We start from the raw sequence: 27429 nt of genomic DNA, 5'->3' as shown, positions 1-27429 counted from the left end.
CCCATTATGTTATGTTACAGCCTTATTCCAAAATGGATTAAATTTATTAATTTTCCTCAAAATTCTACAAACAATACCCCATAATGACAACATGAAAGAAGTTTGTTTGAAATCTTTGCATCTTTATTAAAAAAAAAAAAAACACACGTACATAAGTATTCACAGCCTTTGCCATGACACTCAAAATTGAGCTCAGGTACATCCTGTTTCCACTGATCATGCTTGGGATGTTTCTACAACTTGTTTGGAGTCCATCTGTGGTAAATTCAGATGATTGGCAGGATTTGGAAAGGCACAAACCTGTCTATATGAGGTTTCACAGCTAACAGTGCATGTCAGAGCACAAACCAAGCCATGAACCCCAAGGAATTGTCTGCAGAGACAGAATTGTATCGAGGCACAGATCTGGGGAAGGGTACAGAAAAATGTCTGCAGCATTGAAGGTGCCACTGAGCACAGTGGCCTCCATCATCCGTAAATGGAAGAAGTTTGGAACCACCATGACCCTTCCTAGAGCGGGCCGCCTGGCCAAATTGAGCAATTGGGAGAGATAATCAAGAAGGTAACCAAGAACCCAATGGTCATTCTGACAAAGCTCCAGCATTTCTCTGTGGAGAGAGGAGAACCTTCCAGAAGAACAACCATCTCTGCAGCACTCCACCAATCAGGCCTATATGGTAGAGTGGCCAGACAGAAGACACTCCTCAGTAAAAGACACATGACATCTCGCCTGGAGTTTACCAAAAGGCACCTGAAGGACTCTCAGACCATGAGAAACAAAATTCTCTGGTCTGATGAAACAAAGATTGGACTTTTTGGCCTGAATGACAAGCGTCATGTCTGGAGGAAACCAGGCAGCACTCATCACCTGACCAATACCATCCCTACAATGAAGCATGGTGGTGGCAGCATCATGCTGTGGGGAGGTTTTTCGACAGTGTCAGCTGGCGCTATCTCTGGGCTGTACTGTCCAAATTTGGATTTGGCCCTAGATTTATCAAGGGGACAAAGCTACTGTATAGCTCTTCACAGGCTGCCATACGCTTGTCAAACAGGATGTCACCTGCCTTTGCACTGGGCAGGGGGACTAGACAGGGCTACCCCTTGTCCCCCCTGCTCTTTGCACTGGCCATTGAGCCTCTTGCTGCCCAGGTGCGGGATCATCCACAGATCAGGGGATTTGGTGACTTGCATGAGAAATGAATGCTTTACGCAGACGACATGCTCCTCTTTATGGAGGACGTGGACGATTCGTTGTCACATGCAATGCCGCTCATCACAGATTTTGGCCACTACTCAGGCTTAACCATTAATTGGTCCAAATCCGCATTGATGTTTCTGGATGGGGCACCTGGGTTGGACGCGGAGCTCCCCTGCCCTGTCCCTGTAGTAACTTCCTTTAAATTCTTGGGTATCCACGTTTCACTCAAGCTGACTGACTACTACAGCCAAAAATATATACCCCTTACTGACTCGCTTCAGAGACAAAATAAACATATGGAATCAACTTAAAATGTCTTTGGCGGGGAAAACAAACCTTATTAAGATGATCCTTATGCCCCAACTTCTATACCTGCTTCACAATACACCTGTGGTTATTCCAATTAAAATTTTTCGAGTGGTCAACTCCCTATTCAGATTACTCTTTTGGCACAAAAAGCCCCCAGGATCAAACTGGAACAATTACAAAATCCAAATGAGGGGGGTGGTTTGGCACTCCCCAACCCTTGGACATACTATTTGGCTGCACAGCTGCAACACTTGATTGGAGCTATGGCTCCCAAGCCTGCTGGTTCCTCAGCCAAACTCCTACTTACTGGCACAGGGGCGGAGTCCGTACCAGAGGGCCTGGAGGCACAGCTGTTCCAACAGCCCAACAAACAAATGCCCACTTACACACTCCTTCAGCCGGTGTGGAATAAAGTCAAACAATTGCAGCAAGTAACGGGGTACACAGCTTACAGCCCATTATGGAGGAATAAAACGTATGAGGAACTGGCCAAGCTCCAACAGGGACCTAGGTGGTGCCCCATGGGAATAACTCACCTCAGGCATGACTTTCACAATGGGAGACTAATCTCTTTCACTGACCTGCAATCTAAATTTGGACTGCCCTCCAGCATGCTATTTTACTACCTACAAATAAAGCACGCTGTTAAAGTACAAGGTACTGCTGTGGAATGGGTACAATCACCCACTCCTGTCTTCCACATACTACAAAAGGCAACGGACACAAAGGGTATAATATCCCAATGCTATCTTATGCTTCTATCCGCACTCTTAGAGGGATTCCCCATGAAAGCAGCGACCCAGTGGGAGGCAGACTTAGGGCCTGTTACAGGAGAGCAGTGGGCAGAGGCCCCTCAAGCCGTTAACACTTGTTTGATGAATGTATCGCAAAAAGTATCCCAATTGTATATCCTGTTGCGGGCACATTATACCTCAGTAAAACTTCATAAAATGGGCAAACTACCCGATTCGATGTGTGGCAAGTGTAGGATAGTGCCAGATGACCTGATACACTTCCTCTGGTGTTGCCCCAAATTCCATAGATATTGGGAGTCCCTCTTGATCCACTATGTTGCCTTCTGGAAGTACTGGAGGGGGCAACCCCAGAGGAAATGACCAGGATGGCCTTTGCCAGAGCCCTATTCCAAGCTAGGAAAATAATACTTATGAAATGGAAATCCGTCACTCCGCCATCTGTTAAATCCTGGATTCAGCACATGGGTAATACCCTTACCATGGAAAAATACATATATCAGCATAAGGAGAACCCTGGGAAATTTGACAGATTATGGGCAGCATGGCTTGATACACCCGGGATTAGTCCCAGGGAACTGGTACAGATGGGGCTGCTCAGATGCCCATATACATAATGGATGTCTGGGGAAATGCTAGCTTTTTAAAAATAAAGTAACATTGTAGGGGAAAAAGCAGGGATGTTGAGGCTGCCAGTACCATGACAGGGGATCGCAGAGTATAACCATACAGAAATAAACAATATATGTGCCATACACTGAATACTCACTGCTACTCGGGTATTGAAAGGAATGACTAACGGTTATGTCAATTTTCTTTCACTGACAAATTGAAGTGTAATGTGATGTATTTTTTTATTTGATTTGTTTTTCTTTTGCAATAAAAACCTTTTGATTTAAAAAAAAAAACTAGCACTACACAGGAGGGGAGGGCAGAGGAAGAAACCAAAATCACATACTAAACAAGTTGTAGTGGCTCTAAACTGCCACAAGAGGTCAGCATACTACAGAGCAATAATAACCTAATTCAGTTCGATAAAACATAAAATAATTAAACAAAAGTGAGGCTTAACAAGCCATATGTTGGCTGGAGCAGAGCCCAAAACCTGTTGTAAAGCTTCTGCAGATATGACTCTTACCAGTTTTGATGACGTTGCTGGACTAATGACTGAACCCTTCTTGTTTTTTTTGGAAACGACATGCATAACAGAGACAAAAAATGACATCATAACCATGTAATTCCACTGGGAAGAACACTACATTAGACACACTTTGGACTTACACTGCCATCTAGTAGCAAAACTAATAATCACAGTATAAAAAATAAGAATGGCTGTTGTTCCTATTTCTGCACAAACAGCATGCCAACACCCCACTCAACTGCTTTTAATATAAGTCCCATTTTCAAAGTCCCTTTAAAAGATTATTAGCAAGACTGCCCCATATTCCCAATTTTAATTTGTTTATGTAGCAATCCTGTTCTGTATATTCTCTATATTCTACAAATATTTATTTCCTTTCTAATGATTTTAGTAGCATTTAAAGCTGAATATTCATTCGCTGTTGTAACACCTGGGTGGGTTCGTAATGCTCTGTGCCACGAGCCCATACTATTTTGAAGACTATTAAAGCCTCTGGCTCTAATCAGGGGCTTTAAAAAAAACACCCCCGCCGTTGTAATTCAGGCTCCCGGCATCCTGAAAGGGGCCGGACGCATGAATAGGGGGTGGCAGTGGCGATAGATAGAGCATCACTGCATCACTAGAAGGTGGAGGGGTTGGCGGCCGTGGATAGAGGGGGCGGCGCTCAGTCGCCCCTAATGGATGGGCCGGCACTGTGCATGTCTGCAGCTCTTCTCTCCCCTCTCCTCCATGGCTCACTGGCTTTGTTGGGGCACTGGAAGCCATTGGCTCCCAGTGCTGTAAATCAAAGCCAGTGATGAGGGTGCGGGGGGGGGGGGGCGAGGCCGAGTCCCGCTATCTGTGTCAATTAATGCGTCAGCAGGGTTCGGAAGTTAGCATGCACAAGTGTCCTTGTGGGAAGCGGCTTCTTGTTGGGGCACTGGACAGAGAGGAGGGGCCAGGAGCGCCAGCGGGGGACCCAAGAAGAGGAGGTTTGGAGCTAGTCTGTGCAATTCCAATACATAGAGCAGGTAAGTATAGAGATTTATTTTTTATTTTTTTATATTCCTTTATAATAACTTTAATCTGGTTGATTAACAAGTCTGTAGGTTTTCAGTAGGCACCTGGCCACACCTAGTCCTACCCTCTGCTTTCAGGATTGACTCTGTTACTGAAACCCTCCCGCTATGAGTGGCAGTGTCCAGGAGGGGGAGCGTGTCAGACACAAATGTACAAGGATTTGGCTCAGTCACCTTATAAAGCTTATGCTTCACATAGGAACTGAATTTGGTACTTCTTATGCCCTGTACACACGGTCGGACATTGATCGGACATTCCGACAACAAAATCCATGATTTTTTTTCCGACGGATGTTGGCTCTTGTCTTGCATACAAATGGTCACACAAAGTTGACGGAAAATCCGATCGTTCTGAACGCGGTGAAGTAAAACACGTACGTCTGGACCATAAATGGGGCAGTAGCCAATAGCTTTCATCTCTTAATTTATTCTGAGCATGCGTGGCACTTTGTGCGTCGGATTTGTATACACACAATCGGAATTTCCAACAAAGGATTTTGTTGTCGGAAAATTTTATAGCCTGCTCTCAAACTTTGTGTGTCGGAAAATCCGATGGAAAATGTGTGATGGAGCCTACACACGGTTGGAATTTCCGACAACAAGGTCCTGTCACACATTTTCCGTCGGAAAATCCGACCGTGTGTACGGGGCATAACACTGTCATGCAGGAGCTTTTAGTTTTACTTTTGCACATTGATGCAATGTTACCACTGACCACTAGAGGGGAGGATTTTCAGAAGAACTTGCAAGCTAATACTTTAGTAACATTCCAATACACATTGCACACTGGATGTAGATTCCATTATCATTCCCTGAGTCTGTCTATGCAAATTACACCTAATGACTTTTCACTTCTCAAAAAAATAAAAAAATTTGTAACACAAAGATAAGCTTTTTTTCCCAAACATTATAGTACAGTATTTTGTTATTTATATTGGATAGTTTTTCCAGCTCCTGGTGGCTCCTCAATCCAGCTGACAGTACAGAGCTTTGTGGAATACGGTCCCTATAATCAGCTTCTTCTTGTACACTGCAGCTACGGAAGACCCCTGAATCACTGAGCCGTCATTGGCGTAAACCCGGGTCACTATCGGGTGATCTGAGTGAATGTTCTGTATACGGATCACCTGCAAAATCAATAGAGCTTCCGTTATTTCTCCATTGTGCTTCTCAGTCGTAAATGCAGCATGAAAACAGAGGACCTCATTTATAAGTGTAAAGAAAGTATTAGAGCTATTGCACACAGATGCCAAAAATGCCATGTTTTTAGGCATTCGGGCATTTTTTTTCTTTTACTGATCTAAATGCAGGCCATTGTTTCATTGGGCTTGTTCACACAGATGTACAGTAAATGTTTGGGAGGCCTGGGCAGAGAGCTTTCTTTCCTCTCCAGGGATGGTTCCAACCCCCCTGGGATTGCTTCCCCTGGGAGGCAGCTAGTTTATTACAATGGCTACAGTTTGGGCCTCAGCAGGTGCTGGGCTGGAGAAGAAAGGCAAACAGGATTTTTGCTGGAGAGCATCAACTTGGAGTCTGGTCTGGAGAAGGATCTTTCTCTCCTTTTCCAGACCAGACTCCAAGTTGATGCTTTCCAACATGGAAGCTGAGTGGTGGAAAAGCTTTTCCTAGAACATTGTAAGACCTGGTCTTGGGCTCTCAGGGGGTTCTTGTTCTAGAATTTACTGGATGGACTGGGACTGCTCTTACAGAGACCTAGCATTCCTGTTTATTATATCAATGAGATATTGTAAGAAGTTTGTCCCCCTGTTGATCTCTGCTGTCATTTTTGAGTATCCTGAACCCTTAAAACCTGTTCAAGTTTCTGCAAATAAAATTAACAAAAAGACATCCCCTAGACAAGTGTCGGTGAACCTTGGCACCCCAGATGTTTTGGAACTACATTTCCCATGATGCTCAACTACACTGCACAGTGCATGAGCATCATGGGAAATGTAGTTCTAAAACATCTGGGGTGCCAAGGTTCGCCATCACTGCCCTAGACTGAGCCTGTGTTGTCAGTGTGCTTGGAGCTGTGTCGGTGGCTGGCAGCCTCTGTACTAGCCTGGGAGACCTTGACATATTCTCAATGGCCCCTTTGGGGGTGAGCACTGCATGTGTATCATATTTAAAAAGAAAAAAAAAGAATGCAGGGGCTGCTCCAAGGGTGTTAAAGAAGGGTTGTTGGACATTAACATTTATTATTTTGGTGCACGAAGAGGAATTAAATGCTTTAATATATTATAACTTATACACTAACCTCAGATCCAGGGGGATCTTCCTCCTTGTATTCAGACATTTTAGATAAATTTGGATGTGCTCCTGTCCAAACATCCCCTGTAACTGGATCCACAAAAAGGTTATCCGCACAAGTATCTACGTCAACTGCCTGGTTGAAAAAAAAAAAGAAGGAAATGTAATAATGTGCTTTGTATCCATTAATACATGTACATACAAGAGAAGGAGACAAAGAGAGAGAGAGAGGGAGAGAGAGCAAATAGAGAGAATGAGAGAAGAAAGGAAAAAGTGAGAGAGAGAAAGAAAGAAAGAAAGAAAGAAAGAAAGAAAGAAAGAAAGAAAGAAAGAAAGAAAGCGTGTGAATGTCCACGTCCTGGGAATTAAACCAGGTTGGCACAGAGAGACTTACAAGCCTACGTAGAGTAGGCTGTGCCAGCAGAGCGACCAGGGAGTCCTAGAGGATAAGGCCCACTTCTTGCTATGGTGCCTGAAGTATTCAGTAGCGAGGGACACTACTTTCCAGAGACCCTCTGCTCTTATCCCAAATTTCACTTCATTATCTTTAGCAAAAGGAAGGGGGTCAATGAAGAACAGAATAACTAGAAGCAGAAGACAGGTGTAGCACCCGCCTAGTTAGGCTGCTAGGTTTGGTTTTTGATCTTGCTGTAATCAGGGGAGCAGTAATTGTTTAGCCTGGTCTGTTCAGGGCTTCACAGGCTGGAAGTGTGATTGCTTTCCCCTGCCTCTAGAAAAGGTGTCTTACTTTAGGTAGGGAGAATTCAAATGATCAGCATAAACACTGAGCAGGGCCTAGCCAATACCTAGGGAGGTATATCCAGAAGGTGGCTGCGATGCTGTTAAACAGTCTGGAGCCCTGAAGAGATTGTCCTTCTCCCTCCTGAGGAAATCAGAGAGCTGAGACTAGGAGGGGGCAGCTTGCCCCTGGTGCCCCATGGGACTTGATGCTGGATTACTGTACAAGAGGCTGCACCTATGCACTAATCCTGTTCCAGGATTCTGAGACTTTATGTAGAGTAAATACCAGTACATGAAATACTAGTGAGTTATTACTAACATGCAGAGGAATAAAAATGTTAGTATTTAGTTTGAGTTAGTTAGATAGGATGTCGCTCTGTCTGATTTGTTCCAGGACTCTGGAAGATGACGAGTCAAGACTGTTGTACATATTCTGATTATTACAAAGTAGACTCTGAGTGCGTATATTGGCCCACTAGGTGGCATTACAGGACATACGCATACAGTCAGGTCCATAAATATTGGGACATCGACACAATTCTAATCTTTTTATCTCTATACACCACCACAGTGGATTTGAAATGAAACGAACAAGATGTGCTTTAACTGCAGACTTTCAGCTTTAATTTTACAACAGTTTGTATATCGGGACAAAGCCTTCAAGAGGAGCATTTAGACGTTTGTACAGTTGAGATAAAAGTTTATATATACAATATACAAGGTAGTGTATCTGAAGACCCTATCACTCCCTGGGCTGAAAGTTGAAATTGAATTTAATAGAAAGAGCAAGCGGGGCAGGGAGAGAAAGTTAGAAAAAGACACAGAAAGAAAGTTCAATACTACAATGACTCCAAAAACGAATAATAAAAACAGAATAAATTAACAGAATAAAGCCAATATCTAAAACGTAATTACCTTTACAAAAGTTAGGGACCAGCTTGCATGTTTCTCATAGACATTGACTGTATGACCTATGAGATCAACAGCATAGATAAACCTTAAGAAATAAAAAAAGTATAATGTGAACAAACCAAAATAATTAATATTATTATTACTATTATTATTTTTATTTTTCAATAATTTTTATTCCGTTTTTTGACAGTTCAGATTAAAGACCTCGGCATTATTGCAGTACAGTGTACAGTTTTTATTGTCCGTCTAACATATAGTATAGGTGTGGACAATTGACCTCTTACTATCACAAGGCCATTTAATAACAGCTCTATTATCAATGTTGCCTTATCTGAGTTGTCTACGTTGATTTATAGCAGACTATACAGTGGTCCTCCACCTTACTCCTTAGACCAGGGATATGCAATTAGCGGACCTCCAGCTGTTGCAAAACTACAAGTCCCACCATGCCTCTGCCTCTGGGTATCATGCTTGTGGCTGTCAGATTCTTGCTATGCCTCATGGGACTTGTAGTTCTGCAACAGCTGGAGGTCCGCTAATTGCATATCCCTGCCTTAGACCATACTCTGTATCCCTACATCAATTTCTCATGATGGGGCTTAGAGTGCGTCCTCCACTTTAGGAGATACCGCCTCCCATCTAACTTCGGGGAGGCCGTCCCCCATATCATGGAGAGGCGCGACTCAGACCCCTCTATACCAGGGTCTCAGAGAAGAGGAAAGGACAGAGTGAAAAGAGGAAAGGAAATCAGTGGGGCTAGGCAGCAAGATTGGGGAGGAGGACAGGGGGAGAGGGGGCGGTGGAGGGCTAGAGAGGACTCCACGCTCCCAATGATGGCACTCACGAAGGGTCTTAAATAGTGATTGCCCTGGGATCATTGGTTAAATATCTGATCCAAGGATCCCATACTTTTTTAAACAACTTCATTTTATCTTGCACATTTGCTGTTAATCTTTCGTTTAGCATAAGCCAAGACAGTTTGCGTTTAAGTTGGTCGAATGGTAGGGCTGCTGACTTCCATTTCCTGGCTATCGTAATTTTGGCTGCTGTGAATATGAACGTTAGAAGCCGTCTATGGGCTTTGGAAGCTTCTGCTACCCTGCCACCCAGGAGTGCGTGCTTTGCGGATTTGGTCAGGTTGATCTGGGTAAGGATGTACACAAAGTTGTAGACCCTAATCCAAAACCTCCGTACCTTGGGACATAGCCACCAGATATGGTACAATGATCCCACCTGGCTGCAGCACCGAAAGCACTCTGGAGTAGCGCCGGGCATGAATGTGGCAAGTCTAGCCGGTACCATATACTACCTTAATAAAACTTTATAATTTGCTTCAATAATTGAGGTGTTGCTAAGTGATCTAGAGGCTGCCATTGCTATTGAGTGCCATTCCTCGAGGTCCGGAGTTTCTTGTAGATCATGTTCCCATTGTGTCATGTAGGACAGTTTTACTGAGACATGTGTTAAAATAGTATAGATTGCAGATATATGACCCCTAAGTTTATCATATTGTCGACACATGTGTTCCATGGGGGTCATTGTCACAAGGTCACCCTTACGTGATAGAGTTTGCATATAATAATGTATTTGGGTGAATCTATAGAGTTCAGAATTCGGTAGTTGGTATTTTTCTATCAACAATCTTTTGGATAGCATGCCTTTTAGGTCACAAAGATCTGCAATCCGTAGAAAGCCCTTGTTAGACCACCTTACAAAAGCAGGGGGTGAGGCCCGGGGCGAACTCACTGTTTTTCATGAAGGGTACTAGTGGGTTGTGGGGTGATTTGAATTTTTTGAGTCCTTGCGAGTCTGTGCCAAATGTCTAGCGAGATAGTTGGCCTCTCTTTTGTTGGTAGCCACATGATATGCAAGATTGGATTGGGATGACAGGAATAAGATTCCATGGTCATCCATAGTGCCTGGGGTTGTTGAGAGTGGAATTTAGTAAGTTGGGCCAGTTGGGCCGCATAGAAATTTTTCTGCAGATCAGGTAATCCTAGCCCTCCCTTCTGTTTTGGTGTGAATAGAGTGCGTTTGTTCACCCTGGGTCTCTTGTCTCCCCATATAAACTTGAGAATCTTTTTTTGAAATGATAACAGGTCAGATGTGATTAATGCCATTGGTAATGTGCGAAACAAGTACAATAGTCTTGGAAGAATAATAATTTTTATCGAGTGAAGTCTGCCGAACCAGGATGGAGGATGGATTTGCCACCTAGCTAGATCCCCTGACAGGCGTCTGTATAGAGCAGGGTAATTGTGTGCATATAGGGTGTGTAGGGACGGGGTCAATCGTATTCCTAAGTAAGGTAGGGCTTCTGACTCCCATTTAAATTGGTGTGATTGTTCGAGAGCTTCGTGTGTAGAGCTCAGCAATGAGATATTTAGTGCCTTTGATTTGTCGTGATTGATTTTAAGGCCTGAGATTTCTGAAAATGGTTTTAGGATTGCATATAGGTTGGGGAGGGAGGTGATGGTCAAGGAAAATGCCAGTAGGGGTTATCTGCAAATAGTAAGCACTTGTGCTCTCTATCTCCACACTCTATACCCTTAATGCTGCATACACACGGTCGGAATTTCTGCCAGCAAAAGATTGAGAGCTGGTTCTCTATTTTTCTGACGGAAAAAGTTCTTGGTGGAAATTCCGTTCGTCTGTATGCAATTCCGATGCGCAAAAAAAACACGCATGCTCGGAAACAATTTGGCGCATGCTCGGAAGCATTGAACTTCATTTTCTCGGCTCGTCGTAGTGTTGTACGTCACCGTGTTCTTGACAGGGCTTTCACACTGGAGACAGAGCAGCGGCTGTTTCGGGTCGGTTTGCATATTTTTAGCGCAATAGCGCCTGCAAACCGCCCCAGTGTGAAAGGGGACTTTGGGACAAAGCCCGCCTGGTCCAGATGAATGTATTGTGAAAGAAAAGAGTTTAATCTATATGCTAGTATTTTTATTATTATTTTTATTAATGAAAAAAAGAAAGTACATATGTAGGGCTGGTAGATTTACAATCTACCGCATGTTAGGTAAATTTAATAATTTGTGCGTTAGGAAGGTTAAGTTCGCCTCTGTTCCAGCTTGGCTGACGTTGTGTGTGTTTCCGTGCTGACCAGTGGGTGTCGCTGTTACCACTGGTCAGGGTTGGAAAGGCAGCGTGTTGAAGCGTATGGATGCTCTCCTGTCCTGGAGACAACTCGGTGGAGGTTGTCCTCCGAGTTGCTTTCTGGGCGAGGGTATTTATGGAACAGACGATATATTTTGGGGTTCGTTTTCAGCCACCTGCTGGCCCTCCTGGCCGACAGGTATGCGTTAAGGAGCTACCTCGTGGTCCTCCGTTCTGGAGGCCCACAATACTGCGGCGCAGGGGTGGGTCCAGAGGCTTGTCTGGGGCCTACCACCGCGGCCGAGGAATGGTCCTGAGCTGTCGGTCCTGTGTGACGAAGCTGGACAACCGAGGAGATCCCAGAGGAGGACCTGTCTTGGAGAGATCACGCAGAGTGCTGGTCTATAGAGGGGCCTGGTGACTCGGTTGGAGGACGTATCCGAAAGTAACTATACAGCATAGTGTTGCCGGGTTGGCTTAAAGGTTCAAGCACTGTGACTGACATTCATTACAGAAAATCTGATACATCCTGTGGCAGAGGATCGTACGGGTTTTGTTCCCAAACAAGTCTGTGGCAGAGACTTTGATTCATGCTGCGTACTGGCTGCTAGACCGGTGAGAGAGGCCTATCCAGACGAGCAAGGAGTGTGTCCCACAAGGGGAGCGCATTCCGTATAGTATTCGAATTCTACCAGGACAGTTCTGAAAAGAACCCTACAAGAGGATATTTGAGTTTCTTCTGCAAGTTTCCTTTCCACCTCTTTCCTGCTATTTCCTAAGTTGTTTGTTTAATAAAGCATTGAAAACGTACTCCAGTGTTGGCGCGTGTGTCGTCCAGAAGTAAACTCAATAGAACCCTAGACCCGGTTCCGGTGAAACAGAGGGAAGCAGAGTGAAGGTAACAGACCCGCTTAAACCAGCAGCTCCACCGAGAGTTATTGCTACACATACTTTTTATCGTTTGATATTTCGATTCCGTTGGCCATGTAGAGTCCCGATGCTACTTCTCGGACATCCCCGGGACTGTAATACACCACGTTTGACAACTGTAATCCAAGGAAATTTTCTAAAAATTTCATATGCATGCTCTCAAAATAATGATCATTAGTGGCATAAAAGCTCTCCGGTCCAACAGCAACAATATCGTTCACGCTGTAAAAAAAAAAAAAAAAAATCTTACACCAGTGTATAAAATACTTTTCTTAGATGCAATACTAAAAGTAAATAGCAAGCACCACAAGGTGTTGTTGTCACGTTTCTTAGCCAGAAGCTCCTTGTCTGTGTGCCTCTCTGATCCCGGTTTCACTTGACTTTTCTGACTTTGGAGCTATTTCCTGCCCACCCACTGCCTCCTAGTCAATTGGGAGTGTCTATACTGGCCATTGAGCATGTACAGTATGCATTACTAGGAAAGTTGCATAATGCAGTTAGTGTTCTTGTTTTCTGAATCTTAGCTATGGGGGTTGCTGCACTGAAGGTTACAAGTTTGCAGTAGGTGAGTTGAAGTTTCAGGCCATGTCCTCCGCTTCTTACAAGAAAAGGGTGCCTGAGGTCCAATAGCTGACTATCTAGTTAAAATATTATACACCTGTTGAATTTTCTTGTTACGGTATATGTAATACTGAACATATACGGGTGGGTGCAGACATTTTGAATAACTGTCTGTGGTGTCTAGAAATTTTTACGATCCCATATACTGAAGTTGAAAATGTAAACAGAAGGCACAAACATTGCTTTTTTTTCACTGCTGATTAGACAGCCTGCCTCCCACTATCCACTGCACTGGAACACAGCACATCAACAGCATTGATTTCCTTATAAATTCAACACCATAATGTAGTATTTTTTCTGAAATACCTCAACCAGGAAAATATCACATTATGGCCACTAGATGGAGCTGAAAATCATAGGAAATCATTATAATAAACAAAATATGGTCACAATCAATTTAGGACAAATGCTTGTCACATACATCCAGCAATCCCCTTGGATTACTGAGTGGTACACAACGCTGGATTTACTATTACAGTCAAGATTGCACATAGAGATAAAAACTATTATAATTTCAAATTGATGCGCTTATAGTGAAAATAAAAAGTTCATAAAGGTGAACCACTAATTCAAAAATAGAAAAGAAATAAAAATATAAATGATAGTCCCAAATGTGTCCAAAGTCCAAATCTACCGCTGTGATAATGAAAATCTTATGTGATCCAATTCCATTCCAGTTTCATTTATAAATGAATGGTTCCCCTTTATGAATTTTTGTTTGTCACTATAAGGGCAGCAATTTGAACTTATATTTGTATACAATTTGACTAGGTTTTTGCCAGCTGCTATTTTTGGATCTACCACAGCGATTTCTGTTATCTTTAGAAAGAGACTATTGTTTTGTTTTTTTTTTTTTTTATTTTATTTTGATTGATTTACCATTTAACATCTTTAAAGGACTGCTCACCCCTAGCATTAGCATGAGCAGCCATTCGCAACCAGGGGTCCGGTAAACCCTAGGTTCCTCCAAATGTTGCTAGGGGTTCCTTAAGCAGTGGCTGATTGACCTCCTATTTCATGATCCCCACATGGTTTCAGAGCCAACACCACTTGCATGACATCAATGATCTTGCGTCTAAAATTATTTTAACTGTCTATAAGGGGGCCATTTTCTCCACTGACCAACAATGAATCAGTTTAAGCAGGGGGTCCCTGAAACATAAAAGTTTTTTCAAGGGTTTCTCTGGTGTAAAAAGTTTGAGAAAAGATGAGAAATTTTAACCCAAGGTCTAGTGTTAAAACAGGTGGAGAGAAGGCTCCTACAGTACAAATAAAAGGCCAAATAAATACAAATATACTCAGTAGGCCCTCATTTTGTTTTACCATACAGGCTTGCTCAGAATGTTAATGTCATTTTCGAATATACCTGTACAATAATGGATGTTTAATGGTCTTCAGGTGTAGGAGAGATTTCTGCTTCTCATCAAATTTAAATATTTCAATAAAGCTTTTGTGGTCAGGATGATTCACGACAAAAAGGTAGACCGTGCCATCTAAAAGAAAGAGTCAGAGGTCAGGTTTTGTAAAGGCCAACTCCTGAGTCTTGACCAAGCAATACACACTGTGGTATAAATAATACAAATATCCACAGGTCTACAAATCATTTGTCTGGTCTGTAAGTTCATTCCCTCCTCGCTCTAACTACTGAAAGCATGCAATGTGTACCATTTGAGGTATTCTACCTTCCTGTAGGGGGCTGCACAACACAGTTTTGTACTAATGCGCGCTACTGCCATGTTGGGGAAAATGCTCTCTGTGGAGTGAGCATTTCAAAGGGAAATAGATATATATGAAAGTAAGATACATTGCACACCGGAGTGATAATGCAAGGAAAATTCAACCTTTGCCAGGCAGGCTGCACAGTGTTGCTCCAAAGTGCCAAGTTTGGTTGGAGATTAGCAAGTGGATTGTTATCCATCCAGACCTTGAACTGGTTCCTGCCAGGTATTTGGCAATGTGTTCGGTGACTGCCCACACCAAGGTCAGCAGGTAATAACTGTGGTCTGGAAGGTCAATGCAGGTCCTCCCCTTCAGGCAGGGGCAACACCACCTTTTCCATACAAAGTACCTGCCATTATTCCATTTAGTAAAACACAGACAGAATTTGCAAATAGCAGTAGAGTCCTCAACAAGAGTTTGTCTATATTTCGGTACCAGTAAATGTTCCCATGCAGAAGTCTCATAAATCTTTAGCCGCTCTGCTAAGTGTGCACTCCCCTAAAATTGACCTGTTGTGGGAACTGTGGAAGGCAGACCTTCCTGACCTTGACGGGGAAGACTGGGAGGACTGTCTTGAGGATAGTACCAGGTTGCTGATCTCATCCCGGGATAAATTGATTCAGATGAAATTCTTGCAAAGAGTTTGCTATACTCCCTGGGTACTGCACAGAATCTACCCTCAGAGACCACAGAGTAGTCCCCATTGTAGAGATGCTATAGGCACGTATATACATTTGTTCTGGAGCTGTCTGAGGGTGGCTGGGCTTTGGGCAGAGGTGATTGAACTTATTAACTTTCGCCTCCAGCTCACCCTCTTGGCCTCTCCTGAACTGGTGCTGTTGGGTTTTCAAGATGATGAATTAAGTCCTAGATATACAAAAATATTGCTTTCCTATTTGTTTTTTATGCTAAGAGAGAAATATACTTAAGCGAAATGCCTACCTCCATGGGTTCCTGGGAAAAATGTATTAATGCTGCCCTACTATTGTATAAGCTGACCTACATTGGAAGGAATTGTCCTAGGAAGTATGACAGGGTGTGGCAGCCGTGGACGGCTTAGGTGGGGTAATTGCCCTACTGTCCGCTTTGGTGCTCTGCTGGAAACCCTCCTCTTCTTATTGGATGTTATTTGAACCAAGGGTGGGACTTTCCTGCTTCTAAAAGTGTTTACAGGTATTCTATGTACATTGTTTTTGTCATGTGGACATTGCCTTATTACCATTTTCTAATTGAGATGATGTTACTTTGATTAATTCCCATGTCACTGATGTTGTATGCCTTTGCTTACAATGAAGGAACATTCTGTTTGTTAAAAAAAAAAAAAAAACATTTTTTTGTCGCTCCACCTCAATAATTTGAAGCAATGCCTCTGGAACAGAAAGTCCAGGCTGTACAATTTGCGCACATGATAGACAAGATATCTGCAGCTACAGCTCCTACTGCTTCCTCAATGCCATCAGGTTCCTCCTTCATGGTCATCAGGGCACAGCCACAGACAATCACATATGGGTTAGGAACCCTGCAATACCAAGATCGTTCTTCGCCCTCCTGGGCCAACAGGGCTCCCACAAAGCTCCCGGATCATCTCCTGCTTCCACAGTAGTCTCCACATGCAGCCCCGTCACACTCACAGTTTTTGAACTCATATGATCACTTGACAGCTTCTCAGACTCAGAGTCCTCCAGCACTGGAACAACATGAAATGCTGTAACTTCCACTTAAGCTGATCCACTTATGCTCAATTTCTCCATAGAGGGCAGCAGAGCTTATGACTCCTTCCACTCCATAATAATGAGTTCTCCATGGACAGGCTTTTCCACAATAGTACTGGGGGAACCAGTCCAGGTCTTAATCACCCCGGGTCGTGTAGGCTAGGACAGTCCGGGTGATCCATTCCAGACTGATGCACATCTCCAGGCAGTGATGTATCTTATCCTGCCTACTATGCCAAATGTAAGTGGGGGCCTTGATTCACTCCCAGCAACCACCATCCTGGCCAAAAGCCCCTCCCTCCTTCTTCAGGGAGGAGATGAGATTCTCGCACATCCCTGTTTTCAGCTGCATAAGAGCTGGGGGGAGGAGAAACAGCAGCACACTGATCCCCCTAGTGAATGGCTGTGCAGGGGGGGGGGGACGTTGTCAGGACAAGTCTGATCATTGGAGGAGAGTAGGCTGAGTTCCCAGCACAGCTAGAGAACTGACCACGGTGTGCTCTCCTGCTTAGCGTGGTCAGTTTTTAATAGGAAAGCAGAGGGATTGGCAGGAATTTTACATAAAGGAAGCAATGCAAAGAGAACAGGAGACTTTCTCATACAAGTACATGGCACAGCAGGCACATATCTGGAATATGAAATGCTGGGGTTACAAACACTTTAATCAGCTTAATGAGTAAAATTGAGGGTTTTCACTTTAGCTAAACTACTTCTGACAAATACCTAAACATCCAAATCACCAGATTGGGTTAGGGGAGTGAATGGAGAATAGAATATGGTTGTAGTTCCTTACCTGTCTCATCAATGTACGCACTGAGCCCATGAGGATTAAATGAAGATGCATTGATGCCTTCACTGAGCTGTAGTGGTTCGGGGAGAAGGATATCATCATTCATATTTACCAGCAATATTTCTGCGGGTCTGTTTGGTGCAAAGCTTTTCATCCCTGGGTATTTCAGGCCCTTCAAAGAGATATAACCTATTAGAACATACATTATATTACTAAACTTATTGGGATGCCTGCCTTTACACACACATGAACTTTAATGGTATCCCAGTATTAGTCCGTAGGGTTCAATATTGAGTTGGCCCATCCTTTGCAGCTATAACAGCTTCAACTCTTCTGGGAAGGCTGTCCACAGGGTTTAGGAGTGTGTCTATGGGAATGTTTATCCATTCTTCCAGAAACGCATTTGTAAGGTCAGGCACTAAAGTGGACGAGGAGGCTTGGCTTGCCGTCTCCGCTCTAATTCATCCCAAAGATGTTCTATCGGGTTGAAATCAGGACTCTGTGCAGGCCAGTCAAGTTCCTCCACCCCTCGTCCGCCTCCTCGTCCACTCTCTCATCCATGTCTTGCTTTGTGCACTGGTCCAAATAATTTTGTGAAGGAGGGATTATGGTGTGGGGTCATAGGTGTGTGCAAGGGGTGTGCCAGGTGTGGCTGGGCACACCCTAATCCTGGGGTTGGCAACCCATCAATTGTGGGCAGGTGACAGGTAAGCCACGATCCTTACTTGCCGACCCCCAGAACCTGGACAGGATAGGCGGCTGGAGTGGAAATTAATGGACCGATCTGCATGTTCTTCTGCAGCAGCTGAAAGTAGGCTTCTCCTCCTCTTCCTCTCGCCGATATTTACCTGCCACTGGAGGAAAATACAGGGGATTCGTACCAATGTATGCCACCCCTCTTGTCCCAGTTCCTTTTCTTTCTGCTGCCCAGGTCCCCCTGTGTGCTCACCTGCTTTGAGGTGCACACCCTAATGCAATAGGCTGCGCACACCTATGTGTGGGATTGTTCTTCAGGGGTTGGGCTTGGCCCCTTAGTTTCAGTGAAGGGAACTCTTAAGGTGTCAGTATACCAAGAAATTTTGGATAATTTCATGCTCCCAACTTTGTGGGAACAGTTTGGAGATGGCCCCTTCCTGTTCCAACATAAATGCACACCATTGCACAAAGCAAGTTCCATAAAGCCATAGATAAGCGAGTTTGGGGTGGAGGAACTTGACTAGACTGCACAGAGTCCTGACCTTAACCCAATAGAACACCTTTGAGATGAATTAGAGCGGAGACTGTGAGCCAGGCCTTCTTGTCCAACATCATTGCCTGACCTCACAAATGCGCTTCTGGGAGAATGGTGAAACACTCCCATAGACACACTCCTAAACCTTGTGGACGGCCTTCCCAGAAGAGTTGAAGCTGTTATAGCTGCAAAGGGTGGGCCAACTCATTATTGAACCCTACGGACTAAGACTGGGATGCCATTAAAATCCATGTGTGTGTAAAGGCAGGTGACCCAATGTATTTGATAATATAGTGTACCTGGAAAACCACTACTAATTAGATTAGCTGGGGCAGCATCAATCCATAAATAAGAACTATTGTACTTACAGAGCTGATGAATGCCAGTCCATTGGGAAGAAGATGAATATCTTCTGAGCCATACTCTGTATAAAAAATAAGTAATCATAGTTATTAACAATGCCACCCATCATACAAGGGCTGTCATTTCTGGCCTATTGCTATAAACAATTGCCTGTCTATTTCTGGCTTAGAGAAGCAGAGAAGAAGTATTTTCAGGGAGATCAGTAATATCTTTAATATGCCTGTATCTTGGTGGCTTAGAAAGCCACTGGATCACCTTGAAAGCTAGAGAAGCAAAAGTACCTTCAGAGAAATCAGTAATGGCACCCTCTATACTTGAACGTTTCCTACAATGCCTAATTAGGCCAAAATAAATTTACACTCCTGTCAAACACAAACATTGTACGGCCAGACAATTGAGCTTTTAACTACAGCTTATGAGGAATTACAATCCAGGAATAGCACCATGTCCAGATTCCACAATAAATGTAGACCCTGATGAAGGAGAATTCGTGCTTAACCCCTGTTGTGTATTAGTTGTCAACTGTTGGATTCTTCCATTGTGATGAATCAAAATTCATATCTGGAGAGATCCTTATGGTTTTAGTTTTACGCTCTCTTCCCATCACTCTATACAAGCTGACTCTCCCATGGACATTGTTGGGGGCTCCACCGGGTATAAGAAAGCCACCACATTAACCAATTGACCTCCGAAAGGTTTTACCCTCTTTAAGACCAGGGCATTTTTTACTTGCAATTGCGTTGTCAAGCAACACTGTACGCAAAAGAATGTTTCTGTTTTTTTTCACACAAATAGAGCTTTCATTTGGTGATATTTGATCACCACTGGGTTTTTTTTTTATTGTTTATTATATAAATGAAAGAAGGCAAAAAAGTTTGAAAAAAAAACAATATTTTCTTCTTTCTGTTTTATGCCGTATGTTTTTGATAAAATTGCGTTTTAAAAGTTTCTAATGCAATATTTTTCCTCACATCTTGTTAGTAAAACCGATCGCTATCACCCTTAAAAGATGTCCCTCCCAAAAAAAAAAAGGGTTTGGGAAGGAATATTATATTTTGAACGTTTATGAATTATTGCATACATACCAATTCCTTTCACAAGTTGACAGTTGGGAAGATCAACAAGTTCTATCTTTTCTTTGAAGGAGCCAGCTCTATGGCTGCAAAAATGAAATATAATCATAATCAGCATAACTTCCTAGGCTCTGCAGTATATTGGGCTCTACTGTACAATGGGTTGAGGTGCCATTGCCAATGAATGTCACCTTACCCCACACCTAGAACAGTTGTGGTTTAGAAAAGCACGTTAATGTGTGCCTTTTAGCATGCACTGGGGTTACATAGTTACATAGTTACATAGTAGGTGAGGTTGAAAAAAGACACAAGTCCATCAAGTCCAACCTATGTGTGTGATTATGTGTCAGTATTACATTACATATCCCTGTATATTGCGGTCATTCAGGTGATTATCTAATAGTTTCTTGAAGCTATCAATGCTCCCCGCTGAGACCACCGCCTGTGGAAGGGAATTCCACATCCTTGCCGCTCTTACAGTAAAGAACCCTCTACGTAGTTTAAGGTTAAACCTCTTTTCCTCTAATTGCAATGAGTGGCCACGAGTCTTATTAAACTCTCTTCTGCGAAAAAGTTTTATCCCTATTGTGGGGTCACCAGTACAGTATTTGTAAATTGAAATCATATCCCCTCTCAAGCGTCTCTTCTCCAGAGAGAATAAGTTCAGTGCTCGCAACCTTTCCTCATAACTAAGATCCTCCAGACCCTTTATTAGCTTTGTTGCCCTTCTTTGTACTCGCTCCATTTCCAGTACGTCCCTCCTGAGGACTGGTGCCCAGAACTGGACAGCATACTCCAGGTGCGGGCGGACCAGAGTCTTGTAGAGCGGGAGAATTATCGTTTTATCTCTGCAGTTGATCCCCCTTTTAATGCATGCCAATATTCTGTTTGCTTTATTAGCAGCAGCTTGGCATTGCATGCCGTTGCTGAGCCTATCATCCACTAGGACCCCCAAGTCCTTTTCCATCCTAGATTCCCCCAGAGGTTCTCCCCCCAGTGTATAGATTGCATTCATATTTTTGACACCCAAATGCATTATTTTACATTTTTCTACATTGAACCTCATTTGCCATGTAGTCGCCCACCCCATTAATTTGTTCAGGTCTTTTTGCAAGATTTCCACATCCTGCGGAGAAGTTATTGCCCTGCTTAGCTTAGTATCGTCTGCAAATACAGAGATGGAACTGTTTATCCCATCCTCCAGGTCATTTATGAACAAATTAAATAGGATTGGTCCCAGCACAGAACCCTGGGGGACCCCACTACCCACCCCTGACCATTCTGAGTACTCCCCATTTATCACCACCCTCTGAACACTGAGAAGTCGGCCCAGTCCTCCAGGAACCCAAACCCCTCCTTACTACACCAGCTCTTCAGCCACTTGTTTACTTCCCTAATCTCCCTCTGCCTCTCTGGTGTGGCTCGATGTACCGGTAGTATTCCTGAGAACACTACCTTGGAGGTCCTTTTCCTCAATTTAGCTCCTAAGTCAATAAAATCGTTCTTTAGGACACTCCATCTGCCTCTGACTTTGTCATTGGTGCCAACGTGCACCATGACAGCCGGGTCTTCCCCAGCCCCTGCCAGTAAGATTTACTAAAGGCAAATATACTGTGCACCTTGCAAAGTGCACTCTGCAAGAGCAGTTGCTCCGGAGCTAAAGATCTGCTGACTTCCATCATCCAATCCTATGCAAGCAAAAATGCTGTTTTTTTATTTTCCTTGCAGGTGATTGGGTACTTTTTGCACAGTGAAGCTCTACCACATTTACTAAGCTCTGGAGCAACTGCACTTGCAAAGTGCACAGTCTATTTGCCTTTAGTAAATCAATTCCATTGCCATAATGCACAAGTGTAAATAGACTTTCACTTATTTAGTGTCTTAACAGACCTTTTAATTATCAAAAATACCTTTGTACTACATGGATGATGGTAAATTTAAAGGGGATTGTATAATTGGACTGTAATCTTTAGATGATGAGCCAGTGGTCTCCAAACTGTGGCCCGGGAGCTGGATGTGGCCCTTTGCTTGCCCTTATTAGGCCCTCAGGATACTATTCCCCCTCTTCATACAAGGCTCTATTCCTTCTACACCAACAACGGGCATATTTCCTGTCACTGATACCAACAATAGGGCACTATTCATACCACTGACCCCAACAATGGGTAACTATTTTTCCTTCTGACACCAATGATGGGAGACTATTCCTCCCACTGGTACCAACTGCAGGGCCCTATTCTTCCCACTGACACCAATGCTGGGGCACTATCCTTTTCCCTGATACCAACAATGCTGGAGAACTATTACTCCCACTGACACCAATTCTGGGGCACTACACCTCCCACTGACACCAATTCTGGAGCACTATCCCCCAACTGACACCAATGCTGGGGCACTATCCCTTGCCCTGATACCAACAATGCTGGAGAACTATTCCTCCCACTGACACCAATTCTGGGGCACTATACTTCCCACTGACACCAATTCTGGAGCACTATCCCCCAACTGACACCAATGCCAGGGCACTATCCCTTACCCTGATACCAACAATGCTGGGGCACTATTCCTCCCACTGACACAAATGCTGGGGCAATATTCCTCCCGACACCAATTCTGGGGCATTGTTTACTCCCATTGACACCAGGGCATTTTCTACTTACACTGGCCACAGTCCAGCCCCCTCAAAGTTTGAAGGACAGTAAGCTGGCTCTTTGTTCATAAGGTTTGGAGACCCCTGTGATGAGCTATATGATGGGTCTATTGAGTCCAAAGTTTAGAGTGACTATAGACAACCCAATCTGATGACTTAATCCAACACTCGGGCAGTATGGGGTCTCACCATAGGAGACTATAAAGTGAGATTCTAACTATGGCCATTGTCACACACAAACACTTAACAACTTCTTGGGCAAATGCCACCTCACCTTGTTCTTGAGAAGACGTCTGCTTGTCTATGGCCATAATTAATGAGTTTTTTTTTTTTGATAATAGGCACACTTTAGACAAGGGTAACTTTTTTGATTATCTTTACTTACCTTTATTTTCAATGCTGGGTTTCTAAAATTTGTAACATTAACTGACTTCAATGCAAAAAAAAAATGGACAAAAACTTGAACTCTGACTTATTTTGCAATGTTTCAGTAAACTTTATGCATACCAACGACCTCTAGGTTTGGCAAAAATATATGTTTGCATTTCAAAATATCTAAAACTCTAAAAGCTCTCTCTACTTTAAAGGACATTCAGCATTTCCAACACATTTCACAAGAGTCAGGGAGCCTTCTTTGAGTCCTTAATGCACCTTTGAAGCCAATGGGCACTAAATAGAGATGCTGGCTGTAGTTTTAATTATGTTTCTATGGACTTCAGCTATCTTTAATCAATGTTTACTGAAGTCCATGACGCCCATTCTGCAGTTTCAAGGCCCATTTACACTGGCATACTGATTTGTACACCAACACCATGCCTATCGTCAGCCGCCCGGGATGCACAGGCGCAGTGGAGTGCAGGCAGCCTGTTCAAATCAATGACAGGTGGCCGGCTGCATGAACCTGCACAAATCTTCACTTTCAGATGGCGTTCTGATCTGGGCACCAGACCAAAATGAATGTAGACTCTGGGATGGTCTCCTCAACAGGAATTGCTCCTTACGCACAGTTTAGAAGCATTTCTTCATGCTTGGGAGACAAAGGATCTGGGGGTATATTAAGGAGGGAACCCCTTAGAAAAACTGTGGCATATTCTGTATTTAATCACTTGAGTGCTAGCATGTAATACTCCATCAATACCAGGCCATTTTACAGTTTTCAGTCCTGTGATATTTATGACTTACAATTACATGGTTATGCACCATTGTACCCAATTTTTAAAATTTTTAATTTAGACAGATAGAACTTTCTTTTGGTGGTGTTTAATTACCACTAGGGTTTTCATTTTTTTCTATAGGAAGGAAAAACACAAATTTGGGTTTTCCTATGTTTATCTTTTATTATTCCACAGTCAACATGGTCATTGACACTTTAAACCCCCTGAAAACAATACCACAAATGATGGTGGTCAGTGCCACATTAAACCCCCTGAAAAGTTTATGACACTTAATGGTGGTCAGTGGCACTTGAACCTCCGACCTCAAAAAAAAAAAAAATCCCACAATCATTGCTGATTAGTGGCACTTGAATCCCACCCCACTTCCCCTGACCATAAAAGAAAACCCCACAATCATTGGCACTTTTCTTCACCATTATTCTACCAATCCTGTTCCGTTTACAAACATTCACCCCTGATCACAACAGAGGAAGGGGAGCTTCCTTCGTTGTGAATGTGCTGAATGTTTGTAAACACTACTAGTGTTTACGCTTGTGATGACTGTGATTGGTTCACAGTGATTACAAAGTAAAGAGACACTCTGTTTGGCTCTCTACATTGTGATTGTGATCTGAGCTGTCCAATTACAGCTCAGATCACAGCCGTTCATGGGCCCTTTGGCTGCCCGAGTGAGTTTTCTGAAGTGCTGTTTATCAACAACGGTACGCATCCAGCTAACTGCCATTTTTTTGGAATATGGTAGTACAACGTTGATTAATCACTTTCTGACTGACCACAGTAAATTTACTGCGGGTGGCTGGCACAGGCAGGCTGGATGACGTACACGTATGTCATCCAGCCTGTTACAGGTTAGGGGTGCAGAGCATGCTGCTCCTGCGACCTCTGTGTCCACCCAATCACAATGTCAGCAGAGCTGTTATGAATAAATTTATTTCATGACTGGCCCACAGCTATCACATGGCCAATCACAGCACCCTGTACCATGTGATTAGCTGTAGCCATTCAAGGACCAGCAGTTATAAATCTCTTCTCGTTGGCTCAATGGCTGTGATTGCCAGCAGCGAGAGCCAATGGCTCCTACTGCTGTCTCAGCCAATGAGGAGAGAGAGTCCCCGGAGAGCTGAGGCTCTCATGCACGTCACTGGATCTCAATGGAGCTCAGGTAAGTATAAGGGTGAACAAAAAACAGAAAAGAGAGGGCGCACCAGCCTTGTGCATTATCCTTAAAAAAGTTTATTAAAAAAGAAAACGTAAAAGTTACTACTCACAAGGGTAGATGAAAATCACGCATAATGGTCTAATGATGGTGGTGATAGATCCACCAATGGCAGTCTCCAGACCTATGGACAAGACGTGCAGACCGCTGCTGGCCAGCAGTGGTCTGCACGTCTTGTCCATAGGTCTGGAGACTGCCATTGGTGGATCTATCACCACCATCATTAGACCATTATGCGTGATTTTCATCTACCCTTGTGAGTAGTAACTTTTACGTTTTCTTTTTTAATACACTTTTTTAAGGATAATGCACAAGGCTGGTGCACCCTCTCTTTTCTGTTTTTTGTTTGATTGTTAGGATATCCCTATCCTTGGGGGCAGCAAGGCTGAAAGCTACCGTCCATCTAGAACTTTGAACTGTCGGGCTTACACATTTATGAGCAAGAGTTTTTGTTTTGAAGTATAAGGGTGAGCTGAGAAGCTGCTGCACATAGAATGCATGAAGGTAAAAACCTTGAGCCTTTAGAACCACTTTAAAGCCCTTGGCGCCAGCACCTACTGGTCCTTTAAGGGGTTTCAGATACCGGGAGGTGGGGTGGGGTTTATGATCATGTGTCTGCTGTGATTGGCTGTCACAGCGGTCACATGATCGGAACTCTCCCGATCGCAACTAGCGATCGGGAGCTTTCCGTTAGTCACCGGTAACTGTGCCTGAAGGACACAGGACAAAAGCTCTTGGCACCTGTATTTATATTTTGGTATGCAAATATGCAGCCACTCGGTGTTAAGACCCACCCGCCAAAACCATATACCCTCCAAATTAAGAAAGTGTTTAAAGCCGAACTACACTGCATCTGAGCACCACAGACCAAAAATGCTATTTCATTCATTCTTAATAGACAAAGTAAACTCACTTATCCATCACTTGTATCCATGCTTTATTTTGCTGAGAAATCACTTTGAAAAAAAAAACCCTAGCATTTCTAGCTGCAGCCATCTTGAATAAGGGCAGTAGCATTTACTTCCTGGAATCCATTTGCCCTTAACTCAGGCGTGCTTAGCTAAGAAAACCTGAGATGTATCACATAATTTGTCTACGCAGAGAAACTAGGAAGTAACTGAAGAAATGTAAAATAAAGTTTAAAACAAGTAAATATGATATTGTTTCCTATTTATTTACTAATGCTAGCAGCATGAGAATTTTTTAAAAAACTGTGTTGATTGGGAGAATGAAGTTCTGCTTCAAGCAGATTAATCAGTTAGCACATGGACATTATTATTGCTTTGGTGACAATGCAGAGTTTTTTAAAAATTATATTCACATGTACTATTGTCCGCCTAAAATCTTTTTTTCTATTGTGTTTATATACAAAAGATGGTAGATATTTTTGAGGGTTTATACGTTTTTACTTTTATAGGTTTATACATTTATTATGAAATAAAGGAGAGGTTCAAACTCTGCTAAAATAATGGCCACTTCCCTGATATATTGATTGCTTTTATTCTGGTTGGAATAATTACAAACATTAATCTTAATCAATCCTGCGCTTTGTTCCTTCCTGCTCTTCCATTCCTCACTCCTGTCCACCCCCATCTTGTTTTGTCATTAATAATCAACAACAAATGCTCTATATGTTCTGTTTTAAACATTGTATTTATCAAGATTATAAAAAATCTTCCCTGAAGAAGGAGCTCTACAGACTCCGATGTTGGTGTATGGGTTTCTGTATTATTCTCCAATATTACTGAGTGAAAAAACTTACATTGGCATTTTTTCATGTGTTTATGTACTGTATTGATGATACCTTTTTAAACTGCTTTTTTAACATATATTTTGATACCAATAAAAATACTTTTTTCATACAATTTTGATGGTTTGCACCTTCCTTAGAGCCCTTAAAGTCCCATATGTGAGGGGAGTTTTCTTTTTTTCTCATACATTTATTATGAGTCTTTTATATGTTTATATAAGTTTTAGACATTTACAAGTTTATATAAGTGTATATATTTTGGGTTTATAAGTGCGCCATAAACTAAAACTAGCCACAATTCCACAAAATAGTATCAATAAATACGTCATTAGTTTATGGTCAGGATCTGAAAATTATAATTTGGGAAACAGTATTTACTACAGCAAGGTCTCATTCTAGCTGTTAAATTTTGTAAGTGATGGGATTTGTAGTTTCTTGGCATGTGAAAGTCTATAGGCTGCCTAAGTAGGGGTCAGGTACATATTATGCAACAAAGTGTCTCTAAACAAAGTAAATGTTACCTTTGTTATTATATAAAAGCATTCTCCTCCACCATACAGAGGGAAAGAATGTAACTTACCTGAACTGGTATTGACGTTCCCCCAGAAATCCCAGGATGACCCCGAGAAGGGTTATTTTCACCATGATTCCTATGTCAGTGCTGTAAGAGAGATCTTGCCTGAACTCTGCTTTATGAGAGCTGTGACAGTTATTAAGGGCGGTGCCTTGGTGACAG

At 43.0% G+C, this 27429-nt stretch overlaps 1 protein-coding gene across 1 annotated transcript; it reads right to left on the bottom strand.

Moving 5' to 3' along the window:
* Window positions 1-101: 101 nt before the first annotated feature.
* LOC141144163 (serum paraoxonase/arylesterase 2-like) lies at window positions 102-27429 on the bottom strand. The gene is made up of 9 exons (XM_073629579.1): window positions 27274-27429; window positions 19915-19988; window positions 18835-18890; window positions 17239-17407; window positions 14381-14507; window positions 12415-12615; window positions 8368-8449; window positions 6719-6847; window positions 102-5588 (listed from the first exon to the last, which is right to left on the bottom strand). Exons 1-9 carry the CDS (start codon window positions 27336-27338, stop codon window positions 5427-5429), a joined length of 1065 nt encoding a protein of 354 aa, XP_073485680.1. The 5' UTR covers window positions 27339-27429; the 3' UTR covers window positions 102-5426.

Source organism: Aquarana catesbeiana, linkage group LG05 (assembly GCF_042186555.1).
Source record: "Aquarana catesbeiana isolate 2022-GZ linkage group LG05, ASM4218655v1, whole genome shotgun sequence".
Lineage (NCBI taxonomy): Eukaryota > Metazoa > Chordata > Amphibia > Anura > Ranidae > Aquarana > Aquarana catesbeiana.
This window is presented reverse-complemented; position numbering and strand designations above follow the sequence as displayed.

Excerpts from the sequence above, each read along its gene's own strand:
- LOC141144163 (XM_073629579.1), bottom strand. The coding sequence starts at position 27,338 with ATGGTGAAAATAACCCTTCTCGGGGTCATCCTGGGATTTCTGGGGGAA. Across the intron at positions 19,989-27,273 it reads GAACGTCAATACCAGTTCAG|CCATAGAGCTGGCTCCTTCA; the intron begins GTAAGTTACATT and ends TCATTTTTGCAG. Across the intron at positions 18,891-19,914 it reads TCAACTTGTGAAAGGAATTG|AGTATGGCTCAGAAGATATT; the intron begins GTATGTATGCAA and ends TTTTTTATACAG.